The 22,709-nt window shown below is 42.4% G+C and overlaps 1 protein-coding gene across 3 annotated transcripts in view; it reads left to right on the forward strand.

Annotated features, from left to right (window-relative positions):
- dnai1.2 (dynein, axonemal, intermediate chain 1, paralog 2) overlaps positions 1–22,709 on the forward strand; it is a 294,979-nt gene that overhangs the window by 79,452 nt on the left and 192,818 nt on the right. For all 3 annotated transcript variants that reach the window (XR_015757982.1, XM_087990134.1, XM_043683992.2), the window contains 2 exons: positions 12,378–12,462; positions 14,156–14,273. Coding sequence is in view for 2 of the 3 variants with exons in the window: in XM_087990134.1 (XP_087846260.1) it covers positions 12,378–12,462; positions 14,156–14,273 (203 nt within the window). In the remaining variant the exon portion in view is untranslated. The remainder of the gene's footprint in view (positions 1–12,377; positions 12,463–14,155; positions 14,274–22,709) is intronic.

Genomic DNA, 22,709 nt, shown 5'->3' on the forward strand with positions numbered 1-22,709 from the left:
AAATACCCGATTGGTCTGTCTATCCCTTCATCATCCTCCTGCAGGAGCACCACACCGACACCCACATCGCTGGCATCGATAGCCACCTTGAAAGGCTTGATGTAATCTGGTGTGGCTAATACTGGGGCAGTGGTTAACACAGTTTTTAGGCTGTCAAATGCCTACTGAAACTTCTTGCCCTTTTTTAACAATTTGGTGAGTGGAGCAGCCACACTGCTAAAGTTAGGCACAAACTTTCGATAAAATCCACTCAATCCCAGGAACCGTAGTACTGTTTCTTTCATTGATGGTGTGGGAAATTCCCTAATTACTTTCATTTTTGTATCTCTTGGGGCCATTTGTCCATGTCCAATAACATGGCCCAGGAAGGTGACTTGGGCTTTGGCAAATTCATTTTTAGCTAGGTTTACCACCAAGCCTGCCTTCAGAAGTCGAACGAATAATTCTGATAAATGCTGTAAATGTTCCTTACATGAGTGACTAAAAATCATCAGGTCATCAATATACACCACACAGTTGGGTAATCTGGCAATGACCTTCTTAGTCAGTCTCTGAAATATGGCTGGAGCGTTTTTCATACCAAATGGCATGATTTTGAACTGATATAGTCTGTTTGGTGTTACGAAAGCTGAAATTGCTTTTGCTCTCTCTGAAAGAGGTACTTGCCAGTAGCCTCTGAACAAGTCCAACTTAGAAATGTAAGTTGCTTGTCCCACTTTTTTGACACAGTCCTCCAACTGTGGAATTGAATATGCATCAGTCTTTGTAACAGCATTGACTTTGCAATAATCCACACATAACCATTGGGTGCCATCTGTCTTTGGCACCATGACTATGGGTGAGCTCCAGTCACTGTAACTTACTTTGCTAGTGCCATCTTGTAGCATGTGCTGTAACTTCTTCTGAACCTGTGCCAACTTTAGAGGGCTATGTCTATGAGGATGTTGCTTAATTGGAACAACATCTCCTCTATGTACACTATGCACAATTAGGTTAGTGCTTCCCACTTTATTTCTGCATATTTCCCCATGTGATAGTAATAACTCTTTGAGGTCATTTCGATTTTCTTGTGGAAGGTAACTCAATAATTTATCCCAATTTTTGACAACTTCCTCATTGTCCAATTTGATTTGAGCAATGTCCAATTCAGAATCCTCTGCACTTGGTTCTTCCTTCTGCGATGTAATCATTAACATCGTCTCCTCTTGCCTTCCTTCCCTATCAAAATACTTTTTGAGCATATTCACATGATACACTCTGTGAGATTTCTTCCTATCTGGAGTCCTTATCAAGTAGTTCACCTCACTCAATATCTTCTCAATTTGATATAGTCCATTAAACCTTGGTTTTAAAGGCTCTCCGGTTAATGGAAGTAACACCAACATCTTATCCCCAATTGCAAAATTGCAAATTCGTGATTTGTTATCCACTTCCTGTTTCATTGTATGCTGTGATACATTTAAATGCTGTCTAGCACTCATTCACTACAGTTCAGTTCAGCCTTCAACATATTATCCCCTCGTCCCCAACCCCGTACAATACCGCCCCCTGACCCCAACCCCATGCAAAACACCACTCCTCGCACCCATCACTGCCCCCAACCCCGTGCAACACTGCTCCCCGCCCCAACACCACCCCCTGCCCCAACCCCGTGCAACATCACTCCCCGCCCACGACACCCCCCCACCCCAACACCTCCCCCACCCCAACCCCGTGCAACACCGCCCCCTGCCCCAACCCCTTGCAACACCGCTCCCTGCCCCAATACTGCCTGCCCCAACCCCCATGCAACACCGCTCCCTGCCCCCAACACCGCCCTCTGCCCCAATATACCCCTGTCCCCAACACTATGCAACACCTCCCCAGCCCCCAAACTCGTGCAACTCTGCCCCCCGCCTCCAACACCGCCACGTCACCCTCAACACCACCCCCCCGTCCCCAACCCCGTGCAACAATGCCACCCCCGCTCCCAACACCGCCCCCTGCCACCAACACTGCCTTCCACCCCAACTCTGTGCAACAATGCCACCCCGACCCCAACACCGCCCCTGCCCCCAACACTGCCCCCAACCCCGTGCAACACCGCCAACCCCACTCCCAACATTACCCCTCACCCCCAACACCGCCCCCAACCCCGTGCAACAACCCCTGCCCCCAACCCCATGTAACAACGCCACCCCTGCCCCCAACCCTATGCAACACCACCCTGCCCCCAACCCCGTGCAACAACCCCTGCCCCCAACCCCATGTAACAACGCCACCCCTGCCCCCAACACCGCTCCCGCCCCCAACCCCGTGCAACACCACCACCCCCCTGCCCCCAACACCGCCCCAGCCCCGCGCAACACCATCCCCACCCCCAACACCGCCCCAACCCCATGCAACACCAGCCCCCAACACAGCCCCCAACCCCGTGCAACACCACCCTGCCCCAACCTTGTGCAACACCCTCCACTCCCATCCCCATGTAACACCTATCACCCCAACCACGTGCAACACCGTCCCCGCCTCCAACCCCACACAACTCCGCCCCCAACACCGCCCCAACCCTGTGCAACACCACGCCCACCCCCAAAACCACCCCAACCCCGTGCAACACCACCCCCCAGCCCCCAACACCGCCCCAACCCTGTGCAACACCACGCCCACCCCCAAAACCACCCCAACCCCGTGCAACACCAGCCCCCAACACCGCCCCAACCCCGTGCAACACCCCCCGCCCCAACCTCGTACAACGGCCCCCCGCTCCCAACCCCATGTAACACCCACTGCCCCCAACTCCGTACACATCCGGCCCCTCTCCGGGGCAGTCGGACTGGACACCAACAACAAGACTGCTGCAGTTGTCTTTGTGGGTTAAGTCTCCAAATAGAGCATGCGAGCGCGCACACACACACACACACAACATTTTACTGCCCTCTACCCTGTACAGGACCATGTTGGAGAGATTATCTGGGGAAGTGGGGGTGGGGGGGGAGGTTAGGGTACACCCCTCTGTAGAATTCAAGGGAAAGTGTGGGGAGAGAGAGAGGGTGGGAGGTCAGTCATTTGGAGACGGTGCCTATTGAATCACTGTAAACAAAAGACGAGATCACTGTTGGAAACATGTTTTTGATGTAATGTTTCTATCGGGATCTCGAGATCTCCTTTGGATAATCCGATTTTCGAATAATTGGTATTCGGATAGTCGAGGTTCACCAAATGTCAGACTAATGCCATTTACATAAAACAAGTTCACTAATGACACCACCATAGTTGGTTGAATGCCAAATGACAACAAAACAGACTACAGATGGCAAGTGGAAGACCTGGAAAAATGGTGCACTGAGAACAACCTAGTCTCAATGCCAGCACAACTAAGGAACTCAGTATTAACTTTTGGCCAGATGTTACTCATGCCCCCCTACACATTAACAGCACAGAGGTGGAACGAGTGGAGATTGTCAAGTTCCCGGAAGTAGTCACCGCAACAAACTTTCTTGGACTCTTCATGTGGACGCACTGGTTACAAAGGCCCAACAATGTCTCTTCTTCTTCAGGCAGCTGAGGAAATTTGGCATGACAGCGAATACCCTTGCCAACTTTTAGAGGTGCACCATCAAGAGCATTCTGTCTGGATGTGTGACTACCTGGTATGGCAACTGTACCATTCAAGAACGGAGACGGTTACTGAGAGTGATGAACTCGGCCCAGACAATCACAAAGGCCAACCTCCCATCTATAGAATCCATTTCCCAGACCCACTGTCAAGGAAAGGCCGCCAGCATTCTCGAAGATCCATCCCACCCTGGCAATGTTTTACTACAACCTCTACCAGTGGGGAAAAGGTACAGAAGCCTGAACACATGCACCAGCTGGTTTAGAAACAGTTTCTACCCTACTATTGTTAGAATACTGAATGGACACACAAACTGTCAACATCACTTGTACCTGTGTTTTTGTTTTTGCTGCAGTTTCCCTATTATTTACTTCTCTGTGTAACTTAACTCTGTGATCTGCCTGTATTACTCGCAAGACAAAGCTTTTCGCTGTGCCTCGGTGCACGTGACAATAAAATTCAATTCAATTCAATTCAATTCAATTCTCCAGTTCTATTTAATTGTTCTCTAAAATTTGACACATAGTCCAAATGGTGGTCTCTGAATTCTGACCTATTAATTTTTCCTTAATCAATTTTAACAGTCCTCTTACTTCATGCCCAAAAATTAATTCAAATGGACTGAATTTGGTCGATTCATTCAGTGCATCTCTGATTGCAAGAAGTACAAACAGAACTCCCTTAAACCAATCAACTGGATAATCCTGATGAAAAGCCCTTAACATGGTCTTCAGTGTTTGATGCCATAGTGCTCCTATGATTCTGGATGGTACGCAGTAGTTTGAATTGCTTTATTCCCAAGTTAACCATAACCTCCTTGAATAGTTTGGATGTGAAGTTTGATCCTTGACATGACTGGATCTCTGTTGGTAGTCAACATCTAGCAAAAAAATTAAGTAGTTCTTCTACTATATTCCTGTCAGGGTGAAAGGGAAGGCTGGTAACTATAGGGAATGCTGGATGACTAAATAAATTCAGGGTTTGGTTAAGAAAAAGAAGGAAGCATATGTCAGGTACAGACAAATCGAGTGAATCCTTAGAAGAGTATAAAGAAAGTAGGAGTATACTTAAGAGGGAAATCAGGAGGGCAAAATGGGGACATGAGATAGGTTTGGCAAATAGAATTAAGGAGAATCCAAAGGGATTTTACAAATATATTAAAAACAAAAGGATAACTAGGGAGAGAATAGGGTCCCTCAAAGGTCAGCAAGGCAGCCTTTGTGTGGAGCCACAGAAAATGAATATTTTGCATCAGTATTTAATGTGGAAAAGGATATGGAAGATATAGACTGTAGGGAAATAGATGGTGACATCTTGCAAAATGTCCATATTACAGAGGAGGAAGAAACGGTTAAAGGTGGATAAATCCCCAGGACCTGATCAGGTGTACCCGAGAACTCTGTGGGAAGCTAGAGAAGTGATTGCTGGGCTTCTTCCTGAGATATTTGTATCATCGATAGTCACAGGTGAGGTGCCGGAAGACTGGAGGTTGGCAAACGTGGTGCCACTGTTTAAGAAGGGTGGTAAGGACAAGCCAGGGAACTATGGATCAGTGAGCCTGACCTCAGTGGTGGGCAAGTTGTTGGAGGAAATCCTGAGGGACACGATGTACATGTATTTGGAAAGGCAAGGACTGATTCGGGATAGTCAACATGGCTTTGTGCGTGGGAAATCATGTCTCACAAACTTGATTGAATTTTTTGATGAAGTAACAAAGAAGATTGATGAGGACAGAGCAGAAGATGTGATCTATATGGACTTCAGTAAGGCGTTCGACAAGGTTCTCCATGGGAGACTGATTAGTAAGGTTAGATCTCATGGAATACAGGGAGAACTAGCCATTTGGATACAGAACTGGCTCAAAGGTAGAAGACAGAGGGTGGTGGTGGAGGGTTGTTTTTCAGACTGGAGGCCTGTGACCAGTGGAGCGCCACAAGGATTGGTGCTGAGTCCTCTACTTTTTGTCATTTACATAAATGATTTGGATGCGAGCATAAGAGGTACAGTTAGTAAGTTTGCAGATGATACCAAAATTGGAGGTGTAGTGGGCAGCGAAGTGGGTTACCTCAGATTACAACAGGATCTTGATCAGATGGGCCAATGGGCTGCGAAGTGGCAGATGGAGTTTAATGCGAGGTGCTGCATTTTGGGAAAGCAAATCTTTGCAGGACTTATACACTTAATGGTAAGGTCCTAGGGAGTGTTGCTGAACAAAGAGACCTTGGAGTGCAGGTTCATAGCTCCTTGAATGTGGAGTCGCAGGTAGATAGGATAGTGAAGAAGGTGTTTGGTATGCTTTCCTTTATTGGTCAGAGTATTGAGTACAGGAGTTGGGAGGTCATGTTGCGGCTGTACAGGACATTGGTTAGGCCACTGTTGGAATATTGCGTGCAATTCTGGTCTCCTTCCTATCGGAAAGATGTTGTGAAACTTGAAAGGGTTCAGAAAAGATTTACAAGGATGTTGCCAAGGTTGGAGGATCTGAGCTACAGGGAGAAGCTGAACAGGCTGGGGCTGTTTTCCCTGTAGCGTCGGAGTCTAAGGGGTGACCTTATAGAGGTTTACAAAATTATGAAGGGCATGGATAGGATAAATAGGCAAAGTCTTTTCCCTGGGGTTGGGGAGTCCAGAACTAGGGGGCATAGGTTTAGAGTGAGAGGGGAAAGATATAAAAGGGACCTAAGGGGCAACGTTTTCACGCAGAGGGTAGTACGTGTATGGAATGAGCTGCCAGAGGAAGTGGTGGAGGCTGGTACAATTGCAACATTTAAGAGGCATTTGGATGGGTATATGAATAGGAAGGGTTTGGAGGGATATGGGCCGGGTGCTGACAGGTGGGACTAGATTGGGTTGGGACATCTGGTCGGCATGGACGGGTTGGACCGAAGGGTCTGTTTCCATGCTGTACATCTCTATGACTCTATGAACCCTTTTAGCTGTGATGTTGCGTAATGGGATTGCCTCTGGAAATCTAGTCGACACATCCATTATTGTTAATAAATACTTATTCCCACTTTTTGTTTGCGGTAGGGGAGCAATACAATCAATCAAAACTTTTGTGAATGGTTGCTTAAATGCTGGCATAGTTATTAAAGGTACAGGTTTTTTTACTGTCTGTGGTTTTATGACTGGCAGACATTTATGACATGTCTCGCAAAATTCAACTACATCCTTGTGTAGTCCAAGCCAGTAAAAATATCTTTGTATTTTAGCTTGTGTTTTCCTCACCCTAAATGACCTCCAAGTGATAGCTCATGCACCACTCGCAGCTCCTCCTTTCTGTACCCTACTGGCAAAACAATTTTATGAATCTCTGCCCATTTCTTATCGGTTTGAATGTGTGATGGTCTCCATTTCCTCATTAAGACATCATCTGTTAAGTAATAACACAGGAATGCATTCACTTTCTTTCTCTGTAAATGCCTTTTGATAAAACTATTTTAAGTTCTCATCTTTCTGCTGTAACTCAATCAGCTTAGCAGAGCTAATGATACTGGCATGTTTACGTAGTTACTCCTTCTCTGTTCTACTTATCTGATAAATAAAGATCTCGGATAACACTACGTCAGCTTCCTTATTTGTGCCTTTTGATCCCTCTTGCATCAGCCTGTGCCTCTGTGATCGTTTGATCACACAATCAGAGAAATTTCCTGGATAAACACTCTCCATGTTTTCAGTTGCCAGCATCTCCACTAGCTTTTCTACTGGAGTAGGCAGCACGATTTTACTGCTCCTTGGATGCTGCCTGAACTGCTGTGCATTTCCAGCACCACTCTAATCCAAAATCTGGTTTCCAGTATCTGCAGTCATTATTTTTACCTCGTGAATCAGCTATATCATTTGCAAAGACAAGTTGTATTCCTGAATCTGAGAGTTTGTCCAGTCCTCCTACCACAAATTCTCCACTCTTTTCTGGACTCTCTTGCCTCACTTTACATAATTGAGCACGTTTTGTCTCACCTTTTCTGACAATAGACCCTCAGGAGTACATATCGCCTCATCCTTCAGCATTACAGACTGAGAGGATCCTGTGTCCCTTAATGTTGTAACCTCCTTACCTACTACTCCTAGCCTAAGTGAATAAACTTTACTCTTGCATATATATTTTTAAGGCGATCTGGAACTTCCACCTTAATCAACCTCTGATCATCATATACACTCTGAGGCAGTTGACTCGTGGGTGGCACGGTGGCACAGTGGTTAGCACTGCTGCCTCACAGCGCCTGAGACCCGGGTTCAATTCCCGCCTCAGGCGACTGACTGTGTGGAGTTTGCACGTTCTCCCCGTGTCTGCGTGGGTTTCCTCCGGGTGCTCCGGTTTCCTCCCACAGTCCAAAAGATGTGCAGGGTCAGGTGAATTGGCCATGCTAAATTGCCCGTAGTGTTAGGTAAGGGATAAATATAGGGGTATGGGTGGGTTTCGCTTCGGCGGGTCGGTGTGGACTTGTTGGGCCGAAGGGCCTGTTTCCACACTGTAATGTAATCTAATCTAATCTAACTTTTCTTGTGTTTTTTTGTTACTAGTCGAACAAAACTCCCAGGCTTGTCTGCTTTTCCTCCATCTGGCTTTCTTCAAGCCCACCAACACTGTGATTTTGTGTGGCACACATTATTACAATGAAAATACTGGAGCTTTTTAACTTCTTTGTCCCCCTCAAAGGTTTCTTTTTTTACCTTGTGGTAAGTTCTCCTTATGATCTTCACTGAGATCTACCTTTCCCTTTCCACATGAGGATTTCTCTTTGCCTCAATTTCTATCTCTCATGGACTGAAATTGATTCTGGAAGCTAAAACGTGTCTTATGGACCAGCTCATAATCATCAGCTACTTCAGCTGCTAACTTGTTATTTTAACACTCTGCTCTTCCACCTGAGTTCACACTACTTCAGGCAGTGAATTTTTGAATTCCTCCAAAATAATTACCTCTCGAAGGGCATCTTAGGTTTGCTCGATTTTTAAAGCTCTTATCCATGTATCAAAATTACTCTGTTTGATCCTTTCAACCTCAAGAAAGGTTTGACCTCGGTCCCTCCTTAGGTTCCTGAAACGTTGTCTATGGGCTTCTGATACAAGCTCATATGCACTTAAAATGGCTTTTTTCACCTCCTCATCATCCCCAGATACCTCGTCTGATAGTGATACAAATACCCCACGAGCCCTTCCTACAAGTTTCATTTGGATCAATCAAACCCACATTGCCATTGGCCACTGCATTTATTTAGCCATTTTTTTAAATGAGATGAAAAAGGCTTCCATATCCTTATCATCAAATGTAGGCAATGCTTGAACATACTTAAACAGTTGCTCACTAGGCTTCTGACTACCAGGGGCTTGCTCATCCCCACTCTCTTCCTCACTAAGCCTACCCTCAATCTTTATTTCCACCCTTTTAAGCTGACTTTCCTTTTAAAGTCAAGATTAGAGTGGTGCTGGAAAAGCACAGCAGGTCAGGCAGCATCCGAGGAGCAGGAAAAATCAACATTTCAGGCAAAAGCCCTTCATCAGGAATGAAGGGCTTTTGCCTAAAACATCGATGTTTCCTGCTTTTCTAGCACCACTCTAATCTTGGCTCCAATCTCCAGCATCTGTAGTACCCACTCCTGCCTTTCCTTTTCAAGTGTCAGTTTTTCAAGTTCAAAAGCTCTCTCTTCTTTCTCTTCTGCTTCAAATCATACCTCAAACTGTTTCATTTCTGCTGCCCTTTCCTTATCTCTCACCTCTGACTCAAGCTGCTTCATTTTAATTGAATTCTTGCCATCACTATAGATTCTGATGGTTTCTCCAGCAAGTTTAAATGCTGAGCTACTGCTGCAATTATCCCTCCTTTCCTCAAAGAGGTAGGCAGTTCCAATTCCAAGTTCTCTGCTAATTTGGTCTTATTCACTTTTTTCAAAACTTCCAAAGTCACCGCATCCACATCCAGAAAACGTTTGGCAACTGAAATGGTCATTCCTATCCCAAGCTTTGTCTACCCAACCAAACCAATACCTAAAATAAAGACACTAGCATCTACCACTCGCTGTTTAAAGTCCCACAAAGAGCTCCCAATCTGTTATGGACTAGGCCAGACTACTCAAATATTCTTAAGCAGGCAGCCCAGACCATAACTTTGCAATTTGTTTTGGTAAGTGTGCAGTGAACATTACCCAGAGTAAGCTAGCTAGGTTGACTGCTAAACTTTAAAATAGACAAAAATTTATTCACAAAATTACACAATGAAACACAAAGAACAGAATAAAGAACCCCTACAGAACTCAGTCTATGCAAACTAGACTTAATTATGCTGTTCCGAATACACACAACAGTCCCAATAAGCAAACTCCCTTGAAAATCTAGTATAAATGAAATACATGCTTACAGGTTGAAGTTGAAGGGCAGCTCACTGTTGAACTCCTTTCCAGTTCAGACTGAATTAAACTGCTCAGCTCAACTAGAGAGCTGACCACTCCCCTTTCTTTATACAGGTCACTTCTAAAACATGACCACTTTGGCCTGAAATCTCATCTGTTTACATATAAACAAGACCTCTCTAAATCGCTTTCATCTCTGTACCAAACCAGACTGATCTCAGCCCAGCCTGTTTTACTAACCCTCTGAGAAAATCAAGGGCAGAATATCCTTGAGCCAAGGAACAGGTTTTAGAGAAAAAGGGACAACTTTGTGACACTGCTTCCTGTGCTTCCCTTCTAATAGATCACTGTTTACACTCTTCTAAAGATACTTTCTATAGAAACTTTTGCAATGGAAACATTATTGTTATATTTCACCCACCACACCACTGAGTTTTTGACAAAAATTTCCAAAGGTTTTAAGGTCTGTTCCAAAGTGGTGCCTTCCAAGTGCCTATAAGTGGACAGGGATGATAACCCAGCTGCTTCCAGAAGTATTGATTCACTTCTTTTAGCTTTATGTTTTATGTGTCTCCCCCTCAACCCTATCAAGGTATTACAGAAGTTTGTGAGGTGACTTGGAGGTCACAATCCATTATTGAGACTGATGTTGCATCTGATGCTGATGTCCCCCCACCAGATTTGCTTGTTTAAATATGCAGGCGTCTAGTTCTTTACTGATCATAGAGTCATAAGGCACAAATTAGACTCTTCAATCCAACTTGTCTTAAACCGATCTAGTCCCATTTGTCAGCATTTAGTCCCTATCCATCTAAACTCTTCCTGTTCATGTACCCATCCAGATACCTTTTAAATATTGTAATTCTACTTGCCTCCACCATCTCCTCTCATAGTTTGTTCCATACATGCAACACTGTGTGAAAAAGTTGCCCCTCAGGTCCTTTTTACATCTTTCCCCTCTCAATTTAAACCATTGCCCTCTCATTTTGCACTCCCCTACTTTGGTTTTTCACCCTATCTATGCCCCTCATGATTTTGTAAACCTCAGCCCCCAATGCTCCAGAGAAAAAAGCCCCAGTCTAGTCAGCCTCTCCCTGTAGTAGAAACCCTCTAATCCCTGCAAGACTCTTGTAATTTTTTCCTGAACCCTTTCAAGTTTATTGTAGAAATTCAGGTTTTAAAATGATATGCCCAACTAAAATCACAACTACATAGATGGCAGTCTGAGCAGAACAGTAGGAATATAAAAAGCCTCAAAAGTCTTTCAGAACAAACCTTTCTCCTAAAAGAAAAAGACATGGATATGACCAAGTTCTTCTTGTACTCTGCCAGATTTAGTTTATTCTCATAAAACAAAAGGTGTCTCAAAGATTGCTCAGCAGTCAACTTCTGAGCAATCTTTTCATAGCTATCTCCTGGAACCAAGAGAAAAGTGTTCCCTGTCCTTCCTGTCCACACCATACCTGATCTAAGTGAGTGGAAACATCAGTGTTTCACAGCATATACAATATACAAAAACATGCCACTCAGCAGAACTGATAGAAAAAAAAGCCATCAGTCTCCAACAAGTCAGTATTCAAAATAAACCACGTACTGTATTATATGACTGCTCAAAAATAGCTAGCATAATTGGTTGTTCACTGAACTGTGCTGTAACAGAAAGAACACGTGTGAAATAGATTATCATCTTTGTCACTTTTAGCACATTTTGCACCCACAGAACTTCCTCCACTCTTTTGCTTTTTTACTGGTTTCTCTACTGGAACTGAATTCTTTCTCTTAGCCTGTAAAATAAACAAAGAACACATCATACTAATTAATTTCTAATTAAGTTATAGAAGAGACGGTACGAACTCAGAGGATAGAGCAAAATATAAAAGTATTAGGTTTCTTGTTGCCAAGAATTTCTATTTCGAGGTCAATTACCTTGATAAGACCATAAGACCATTAGACATAGGAGCAGAAATTGGTCCATTCAGCCCATCGAGTCTGCTGCACCACTCGTAGCTGATACGTTTCTCAACCTCATTCTCCTGCTTTCTCCCCATAATCCTTGATCCCCTTGACAATCAAGAACCTGTCTATCTCAATCTTAAATATACTCAATGACCAGGATTCCACAGCCTTCTGTGGCAATGAATTCCATAGATTTAGCACTCTCTGGCTGAAGAAGTTTCTCGTTATCTCCATTCTGAAAAATCTTCCCTTTACTCTAAGGCTGTAAGGTCTGCTAATGGTTTGCCAATTATCAGTCCAAACCTGAATATTGTCCAGGTCTTGTTACAAATGGGCATGGAGTCCTTCAGTGTCTGAGATGTCACAAATAGTACTGTGCAATTATTTATAATGGTATTAAATGATTGCTTAACAACATTCCTCTCAATAAATATTTGTTACTCTGTTTGTTTATTAATACCTATTTGTTCCAGAGTGATGATATTTCAAGAGTTAGTAAAGTTGCCAAAATAGTGGAACGGATGGTGAACCAGAACTCTTTTGATGACATTTTACAAGGTAACCTAGAAATTTAAAATTGAAAACAAACAAAATAAGGATGAAATATACACCTATTAATCCTAAGCATCTATTTCATTCAAAAGAAATTGAATGGAGATTTGATAAAGATCTACAAGGTTAAGGGAAAGCTGTTACACTAATCTGATTCAGCAAGAACTTGGGGGCATAGATTTAAGGTATTGGTGAGTGTTGCGGGGAGTTGTGAGGAAGAGCTTTTTTTATTTAGCGGCAGGTAATAATCTAAAACTCATTCGCCATGAGATTACTGAACCCAAAAATGTCAATGTAAACTAAACAGAACTTGGGGGAAACAAACCTGTAGGATGGTGGAGATACAAGAGAGGAATGGAATAACTGGGTTGCAACACAGAGAGCTGGCATGGATTCAGTGAACCAAATACCTTGTGTATCATGGCGAATCTCTGAATTAAAGTTGAAATATACATTTTTAAACTAATATGCTATTTTACATCCTGATATTTAACTGACAACAGGGATGTGGTAGCATTTTGGTAATATTATGAGAGTAGAAATCCAGAAATCCCAAGCTAATGGTTCGGGACATGGGTTTGTGTCCTGCCATGGCAGGTGGTGACATTTAAATTCCATAAAAAGCCAAAATAAAAGACTAGTCTAATGGTGACCATGTAACCATTGTCTATTGTCCTAATAAGTTCACTAATGTTCTTTAGGAATCAAAATCTGTCAGCTTCACCTGGTCAAACCTACCTGTGACTCCAGACCCACAGCAGTACAGTTGATCTTTAAGTGTCCTTTGGGCAATTAGGGATGGACAATAAATGCTGGCCTGGCTAGTGATGCTCACATGCTGTGAATGAATAAAGTAAAACTACCATTTGAATGACTATTTGTGCCAGGATTTTCAACCCTTAATCCAAAGTAAAGAAAAGCTTCTCATTTCACTGTTAAGACTGATAACAGAGGTGACTATGGCATACTTGGGTGTTGAGGCCTGCTATAGACTTCCCTATGAATGCCCATGCAGAGCAGACTCAGTCACTGGGATAGGAGGCAGCATATGGGGCTCATGGCAGACAGGTCTGATAAGTGTGAGTATTCCGAGCTGAGTTCCTACTTTCCTGTGCCTTTCTTCTCCCTGACCAATCCATATTCCTTGGTTAGCCAAGATCAGGAAAGTTATTTTAGTGCTCAGTGAGGAACAGAGGGCTAAAGTGAGGCTTCCTTCATTTTCATGTAAAATGTGGTGTCCAGCCATTGGTGACGTCTAAGATACGCTTGTTTCATAAAGGTTGCCACTTTATCTATGGAAGTAAACATCAGCACAAGTGCCTGAGCTTTTCTAATTATATCAATTCATAAATAAAACTGGAAATAAAACGGGCTCATGCTAACAGTGAGATAAGGAAACAAGTCTCAAAAAGAATTTATATTATCAATCTATGAACTCCGGAGGAAAGGAGATCAGACACAATGAAAAATTTACCAACGTTTCACCACAAGATAACATTCCGTTGTTCGCATAAACCAGTTTCAACTCTGACAATCTGTCTCTACTGAAAAACAAAAGAAATATTTTATTTGTCCAAGTTCAGTTGCCAAATTTTGAATTTTCCATATTTAATCTATACATTTCTAAACAATAGTATCTTTCCATCATTATGTAAGTATAGTGTTAATTCAGTGTTCATTTTTTATTTTCTTAATGTAGATTTTAAGTATTTTGAAGATCCTTCTGATGAATTCCGGGATCAAGAAGGCACTGTTCTACCTCTGTGGAAATATTTTTATGAGAAAGCTAAAAGATTGGCAATTACTAGCATGTGTTGGTGAGTATTATAAAATGTAAAATGCAATGTAAATCCAACAAATGGCAGTGAAAGCATAAAGAATTGCGTTTAGATGATATATTTGTTACTTTTGTTAAAACCTCTTTTTCATACGCAGAGAATACAAGCTCTAAATGAGGTCAATAATGAATCAATTTCTTCTACTAGTCAGACTGCAAGGGAAACTCTGTTATTTTTTCAATAATAAAATTTAACTTTTAAAACCCACCTGAACCAGCCAAATAGGCAAAGTATGTTTTATTTTTATATCTCATCCAAAACATAATACCTCTCACAATATCTTAATAATTCCGTGTTGTTATTCTATCAGCCTAGATTATGTACTCAAGTTCAGAAAATTGAGTTTTAAACCATATTTTTCTTCAAAGGAGATAGATATGGAGATCAATGAAGGGGAAGTCACAATATTTGTTAAATAAGACCATAAGACGTAGGAGCAGAAATAGCTATTCAACCCATTGAGTCCGCTATTCAATCAGGTCATAGATTATCTGTTAATTAGAACATAGAACATTACAGCGCAGTACAGGCCCTTCAGCCCTCGATGTTTTGCCAACCTGTGAAACCAATCTGAAGCCCATCTGACTAACACTATTCCAATCTCATCCATGTGCCTATTCAATGACCATTTAAGTGCCCTTAATTTGGCGAGTCTACTTCTGTTGCAGGCAGTGCGTTCCATGCCCCTACCACCCTCTGAGTAAAGAAACTACCTCTGACATCTGTCCTATATCTATCACACCTCAATTTAAAGCTATGTCCCCTTGTGCTAGCCGTCACCATCCGAGGAAAAAGGCTCTCACTATCCACCCTATCTACCCCTCTGATTATCTTATATGTCTCAGTTAAGTCCCTCTCAACCTTCTTCTCTCCAGCAAAAAATCCCTCAGCCTTTCCTCATAAGATCTCCCCTCCATACCTGGTAACATCCTGGTAAATCTCCTCCTCTAAAGTTTCCACATCCTTCTTATAATGCGATGACCAAAGCTGTACGCAATACACCAAGATGGGGAGTAGAGACAACCCTGGAAATTATAGACCTGTGAGCTTTACTTCAGTTGCAGCCTTATTCTGGCCGCATCAGAGTTTTGTATAGCTGCAGCATGACCTCATGGCTCTGAAACTCAAATCCCTCTACCAATAAAAGCTAACACATCATATACCATCTTAACAACCTTATCAACCTGAGTGGCAACTTTCAAGGATTTCTGTACCTGGACACTTAGATCTCTCTGCTCATCTACACTGTCAAGAATCTTACCATCAGGCCAATACTCTGCATTCCTGTTACTCGTTCCAAAGTGAATCACCTCACACTTGTCAGCATTAAACTCCATTTGCCACCTCTCAACCCAGCTCTGCAGCTTATCTATGTCCCTCTGTCACCTTTGTCATTATCCATAACTCCACCAACCTTCATGTCATCCGCAAACTTACTAACCCATCCTTCTATGCCCTCATCCAGGTAATTTATAAAAATGACAAACAACAGTGGAGCCAAAACAGATCCTGCAGTACACCACTAGTAACTGAACTCCAGGATGAATATTTCCCAACAACCACCACCCTCTGTCTTCTTTCCATGACCCAGTGTCTGATCGATACCACCAAATCACCCTCGATCCCATGCCTCCGTATTTTGTGCAATAGCTACAGTGGGGAAGCTTATCAAATGCCTTACTGAAATCCATATACACCACATCAATCGCTTTACCCTCATCGACCTGTTTGGTCACCTTCTCAAAGAACTCATTCAGGTTTATGAGGCATGACCTACCCTTCACAAAACCATGTTGACTATCACTATCACCATATTCCTTTCTCGATAATTATAAATCCTTTCTCTTATAACCCTTTCCAATACTTTACGCACAACTGAAGTAAGGCTCATAGGTATATAATTTCCAGAGTTGTCACTACTCCACTTCTTGAACAAGGGAACAACATTTGCTATCCTCAAGTTTTCTGGCACTATTCCTGTCGACAATGACGACATAAGGATCAACGCCAAAGGCTTGGCAATCTCCTCCCTGGGTTCTCAGAGAATCCTAGGATAAATCCCATCCGGCCTAGGGGACTTATCTATTTTTACACTTTCCAGAATTGCTGAGCCCTCCTCCCTATGCACCTCAATCCCATCTAGTCTAGTAGCTTGTATCTCAGTATTCACCTCGACCACATTGTCTTTTTCTCGTGTGAATACTGACGAAAAGCATTTAATTTTGTGCTTCCCCCATCTCCTCTGACAACTTCCCACTACTTGTAACTCTCAAGTGCCCTAACTAAGCCATCACATTTCATCCTAATATAAGCCTCCTTCTTCCTCTTGACAAGAGATTTAACTTCCTTACTAAACCGTGGGTCCCACGCTCAACTACTTCCTCCCTACCTGACATACTTATCAAGGACCCATAAGTAGCTGGTCCTCGAATAAACTCCACATTTCAATTGTGCCCATCCCCTGCAGTTTCCTTCCCCATCCTATGCATCCTAAATCTTGCCTAATCGCATCATAATTGCTCTTCCCCCAGCTATAACTTTTGCCCTGCGGTATATACGTATCCCTTTCCATCACCAAAGCAAACATAACCGAATTGTGATCATGATCACCAAAATGCTCACCTACCTCCAAATCTAACACCTGGCCAGGTTGATTACCCAGTGCCAAATCTAATGTGTCCTCACCCTTGTTGGCCTGTCTACATACTGTGTAAGGAAAACCTCCTCCACACATTGGTCAAAAAGTGACCCACCTAAAGTACTTGAACTATAGTATTCCCAGTCAATATTTGGAAAATTGAAGTCTCCCATAACAACACCTGTCACTCTCGCTCCTATCGAGGGTCATCTTTGCTATCCCATCCTCTACATCTCTGGAACTATTCTATCCTATAGAAAACTACCAATAGGGTAACCTCTCCTTTCCGGTTTCTAATCACAGCCCATACTACCTCAGGAGACAAATCCTCAAACATCCTTTCTGCAACCATAATGCTGTCCTTAACTAACAGTACCACACCACCCCCTCTTTTACTATTTTCCCTGTTCTTACTGAAATATTTATATCCAGAACCTACAATAACTACTCCTGTCCCTGCTCTACCGATGTCTCTGACACGAAATCCCAGGTACCAACCCATGTTGCAAGTTTACCCACCTTATTCCAGATGCTCCTGGTGTTGAAGTAGACACACTTCAAACAACTTCCTGCTTGCCGGTGAACTTTTGCGACCTTGAGACCTTAGCTCTGACCTCAATACTCTCAACCTCCTGTATACTTGAACTACAATTTCGGTTCCCATCCCCCCTGCTGAATTAGTTTAAACTCACCCAAAGAGTATTAGCAAACCTCCCCCCCAGGATATTGGTACCCCTTTGGTTCAGGTGAAGACTGTCCTGTTTATAGAGGTCCCATCTACCCCAGAAAGAGCGCCACTTATTCAGGAATCCAAAACCCTCTCTCCTGCGCCATCCCTGTAGCCACTTGTTCAACTCCTGTCTCTCCCTCTTTCTTGCCTCGCAAGTACGTGGCACGGACAACAAATCAGAGATAACAACTCTGTTCTAGCTCTAAGCTTCCAACCTAACTCCCTGAATTTATGTCTTAAATCCACATCCCTCTTCCTACCTATGTCGTTGGTGCCTATGTGGACCACGACTTGGGACTGCTCCCCCTCCCCCTCAAGGATCCCAAAAACATTCTTAACTCCACTTGCCTTTTCCCTTTAAGCCTTGATTCCTTTACAGTCGACAAATATCTATCTCAGCCTTGAGTGCACATACTGACTCAAGAAAACCATTTAAAAAATTCCACAGATTCACATCTCTCTGAAAGGAGAAATTCCTCCTCATTTCTGCCTTAAATCAATGATCTCTTTTGTCAAGATTCTACTTCTTCATCCTTGGCTGTCCAACGATTAGAAATAATGTCTTCACGTCTATCCTGTCAAGCCCCCTTAAGAATTTTGTATGTTTCTGTCAGGTTGTCTCTCATTCTATTAAATTTTAATTAATATAGGCCCAACCTAATCAAGTTCTCCTCATAAGAAAATACTTCCATCCCTGGGATCAACTTTGTGAACATTGTCTGGATAGATTCCAATCCCAATCCCAATATATCTTTCCCTAGATAAGGGGGCCAAAACAATACAACTGTGAGCATTCTATAAGAAGCATCAAATGAAGTCATATGGATTGAACTGAGAAACAATAAAAAGGGATCACAATGTTACTCTAGAACCCCCAAACCCCACCCCTATCCTGTCACTTCACCTAGCCCTCATTAAAATAATGAGAGGGAGTCATAGAGCCATAGAGATGTACAGCACGGAAACAGACCCTTCGGTCCAACTCGTCCATGCCGACCAGATATCCCAACCCACTCTAGTCCCACCTACCAGCACCCGGCCCATATCACTCCAAACCCTTCCTATTCATATACCCATCCAGATGCCTTTTAAATGTTGCAATCTTACTAGCCTCCACCACTTCCTCTGGCAGCTCATTCCATACACGTACCACCCTCTGTGTTCAAAAGTTGCCCTTAGGTATCTTTTATATTTTTCCCCTCTCACCCTAAACCTATGTCCTCTAGTTCTGTACTCCCTGACCCCAGGGAAGAGACTTTGTCTATTTATCCTAACCATGCCCGTCATGAATTTCTAAACCACTATAAGGTCACCCCTCAGCTTCCGACGCTACAGGGAAAACAGCCCCAGGTTATTGCTGGAAAATGTTGAAACAAAAAAGAGTGAATTTTTTTTTTCAATTATCCAAATAGTAGCTGGATTAATTTCAGTGTAAAACATATTCAGGCATACACTTTTAGGAAGTACATAACAAATACAGCAAGAAGAATGGAAAATGGAAATTTAGTTAAAGAGCATTGAATTCTCTTTGGATAAATATGAGGTGATTTACTCAGACATGACAGAGAAGGCAAAGAAGTACTTGACGCATGTAGGACCCTGAGAAGTACTGAGGATCAAAGGACCTAAGTGTGCATGTCTACTGGTTCCTTACATTAGCGGGGCATGTGGATAATGTGGTGAAGGCACTTGCCTTTCTTAGCCAATGCAAAGAGTTTAAGAGCAGGGAGGATATGTGGTAACTGCATAAGAAAGTTGTTTAGGCCTCACCTCGATTATTGATTGCAATTCTTGAATCCCGGAAACCATCCGGCCATTTGCTTGTTAGAGAGAGATGACTAGTAGTGATTTAGCCTAAATATCATCATAACTTAGGCAAAGGGAGAAATTGAAAATGAAGAAACTTCATAGTACACCTAGCCATGGTAACCTGTTGGCATCACTCGGCATTGTAAACCAGCTGTCCAGCTAACTGAGCTAACCAAACTTCAAAGCCATGTTATATAAAGGATACAATTGCACTGTCAAGAATGCAGAGGAAATTCACCAGGACGTACTCAAGCTGGAAAGTTTTAGTTATGAAAAGAGACTGGAAATATTTTCCTTTCAGTAGAGGAAACTGAGGAAGACATGACTGAGATATGTTAAATTAAGAGGTGTATTGATAGGGTAGACAATAAAAAGCTTTTCTCCTTGGTGGAGGAATCAGTTTAAGGTTGAAAGTTCAGAGTGGATATGAGGAAATTTTCTTTCACCCAGAGGATGATGGGAATTTGGAATTTGCTACTTGTAAAGATGGTTGAGGCAGAAATCTTCATAACGTTTAAGAAATATTTAGATATATACAGTACCTGCAATGCTAAGGCATACAAGGCTGAAAACCAAGTGCTGGAAATGGAACTAGAATAGTTAGGTGGATGTTTTTAACCAGCGTAGGATTGATGGGCCAAATGGTCTTTGGCTGTGTTCTGGACGTCCCTGGCTCTATGACTCTAAGAGGGGGCACTTTTGGTCTTAGTTTTAAATAATTAGTCTAGACAGGTGGTGGAGTTATAAATTATGATTATAATTCAGATAGATGTGGTGTAGTTGTAGAAAAGGGGAGAGGTAGTCCAGGAGTGTATTTTTAAAATGGGAAAAGGCCAATTTCACTAAACTGAGAAATGATTTGACAGAAGTCAACTGGAAATGGTAACTTGAAGAAAGATCAATGTCAGAGCAAAAAGCAGTGTGTTCAAGGAGGTGTTAAACAGAGTTCAGAACATATTTTGAGTACGGGGCTCAGCTGCTCATTGGCTCATGGAGCAGAGTCGGCCGCATCCACACAGCTTCATCATTGTCTTTCCAGCTCGTCACATTGCTCCATCTTTTAGTTGCCCCTGAGGCCACTTCTTGATGCCCTTCTGTAGGAGGCTAAGCCCTGCACATTCCCAGGCATTAAACAATAGAACATAGAACAATACAGCACTGTATCAGGCCCTTTGGCCCATCACGTTTCTGCTGGCCATGATGCCAATCTAAACTAATCCTGTCTGCCTCCACATGGTCTATATCCCTTTATTCTCTGCTTGTTCATGTGTCTGTCTAAATGCCTCTTAAATGTTATGGTATCTGATTTTATGACCTCTCCTGGTAGTGTGTTTAAGGCACCAGAGAAAGTAGAGACAAAATGTTGCTTTGAGGAAGTGATTATAGCAGTTAGGAGGGATGGCATCTTGGAAGGATCATCAAATGTGACCATATAGGTAAAAGTAAAAAATAAAAAAAGGCAAACATACTGTCAGATGTGTGTTATCGGCTGTGAGTAAGTCTGGTACAATAGAGGATCAAGTATGCATCAAGTTTCAGAGAAATATAAGAATACTAAGGTAGAAAGTGTAGAGGATTTTAAATACACAAATATTACCTGAGACAATTATAATGTGAAAAGTCAGATGAGAGCAAATTTTTTAAATTGCAACCAGGAGAACTTTTTTTGTTAACCAGTAGTTAGAAAGCCCAACAAGAGAGGGGCAATTCTGGACATAATGATCAAAAATGAACACCTGTCAGGGAATAGTTTGGAGATAGTGACCTTAACTCAGTTTGATTTAGGATAATTATGGAAAAGAATGAGGATCAGCCAGAACTAAAAGTACTAAACTGGAGCAAGATTAGTCTTATTTAGGTAATTATAATTTGGCTTAAGTGGACTGGGAGCAATTACTTGGAGAAAATACCAGGAATTTAGTACAGATATGTTTCCATAAGGCAAAGGGTGAGATGAAGCCTGGAGAATCTGGATATCAAGGATATAAAAGCTAGGATTCAATAAAAAGGAGAAATGTATGGTAGATTTTAAAGGTTCAGAGTCAGTAGAAGAGTATAAAAAAGTGCAGGGGATCTTAAAAAGGAAATTAGGAAAGCAAAGAAAGCATTAGCAGGTAGACCAAATGATATATAAAAAGAAAAGGAGAATAACTAGGGAAAGAATAAGGCCATCAGGGACTATGGAGGTAATCTATATGTGAACCTAGACAATCTTAGCTGAATCCTCAATGAATACATTGTGTCGGTCTTTACAATAGAAAAGACAATGCAGGTACAGATATTAGACTGGAGAGTTATGAAATATTAGGAAAAAATTAACCTGGAAAGGAAAGAGGAAGTGGTGAGTTTAGCAGCATTAAAAGTGGTTAAAGCTACATGCGCAAATGAGGTGTATCCCAGATGTTAATGGAGGCAAGGGAGGAAGAGTGAATATAGACATAAACTGCAGGAGGATATCAATGAAGAAATGGTAAATAGAATTCAACCTTAAAAATACGAGGTAAATTCCTGGCCATCTCACCTCCTTGCCCAGCACTGCAGTACCAGGAAAATTCTATTCTCAATGAAGCAATGTCAGTGTTAGAAATGAATGAATAGCACTGTGAAATGGGTATCATTCAGTCTCTGTGAAAAATGTGTCAGAGAGTCAAAAAGTCATACAGCATGGAAAGCTTTGGTCCAACTAGTCCACACCAACCATGTTCCCAACCTAAACTAGTCCCACCTGCCTGCGTTTGGCTCATATCGGTCCAAAGCTTTCCTATTCATATACTTATCCACATGTCTTTTAAATGTTGTGACTGTATCTGCATCCAACAATTCTTCTGGCAGTTTATTGCACACACTAACCACTCTGTGTCAAAAATTTGCTTCTCATGTCCTTTTCAAATATTTCTCTTTTCACCTTACAAATGTGCCCCTTAGTTTTGTACTCCCTCACGTTAGGGACAATACTTTTGCTATTCACCATATCTATGCTCCTCATGATATTATAACCTTTATAAGGTCACCCCTCAACCTCCAATGCTCCAGTGGAAACATTCCCAGCCTATTCAGCCTGTTTTTATAACTTAATCGCTCCATTCCCGGCAACATCCTGGTAAATCTTTTCTGGACTCTCTCCAGTTTAATAAAATCCTTCCTGTAACTGGACATCTCGAACTGCACACAGTACTCCAAAAGAAGCCTCAGCAACATTCTGTCCAAGCTCACCTCAACATGATGTCCTAACACCTAA

The sequence above is a fragment of the Chiloscyllium plagiosum genome, unplaced genomic scaffold, assembly GCF_037043375.1.
Source record: "Chiloscyllium plagiosum isolate Xiang-an unplaced genomic scaffold, Cpla_swu_hap1 HiC_scaffold_1, whole genome shotgun sequence".
NCBI classification, from domain to species: Eukaryota; Metazoa; Chordata; class Chondrichthyes; order Orectolobiformes; family Hemiscylliidae; genus Chiloscyllium; species Chiloscyllium plagiosum.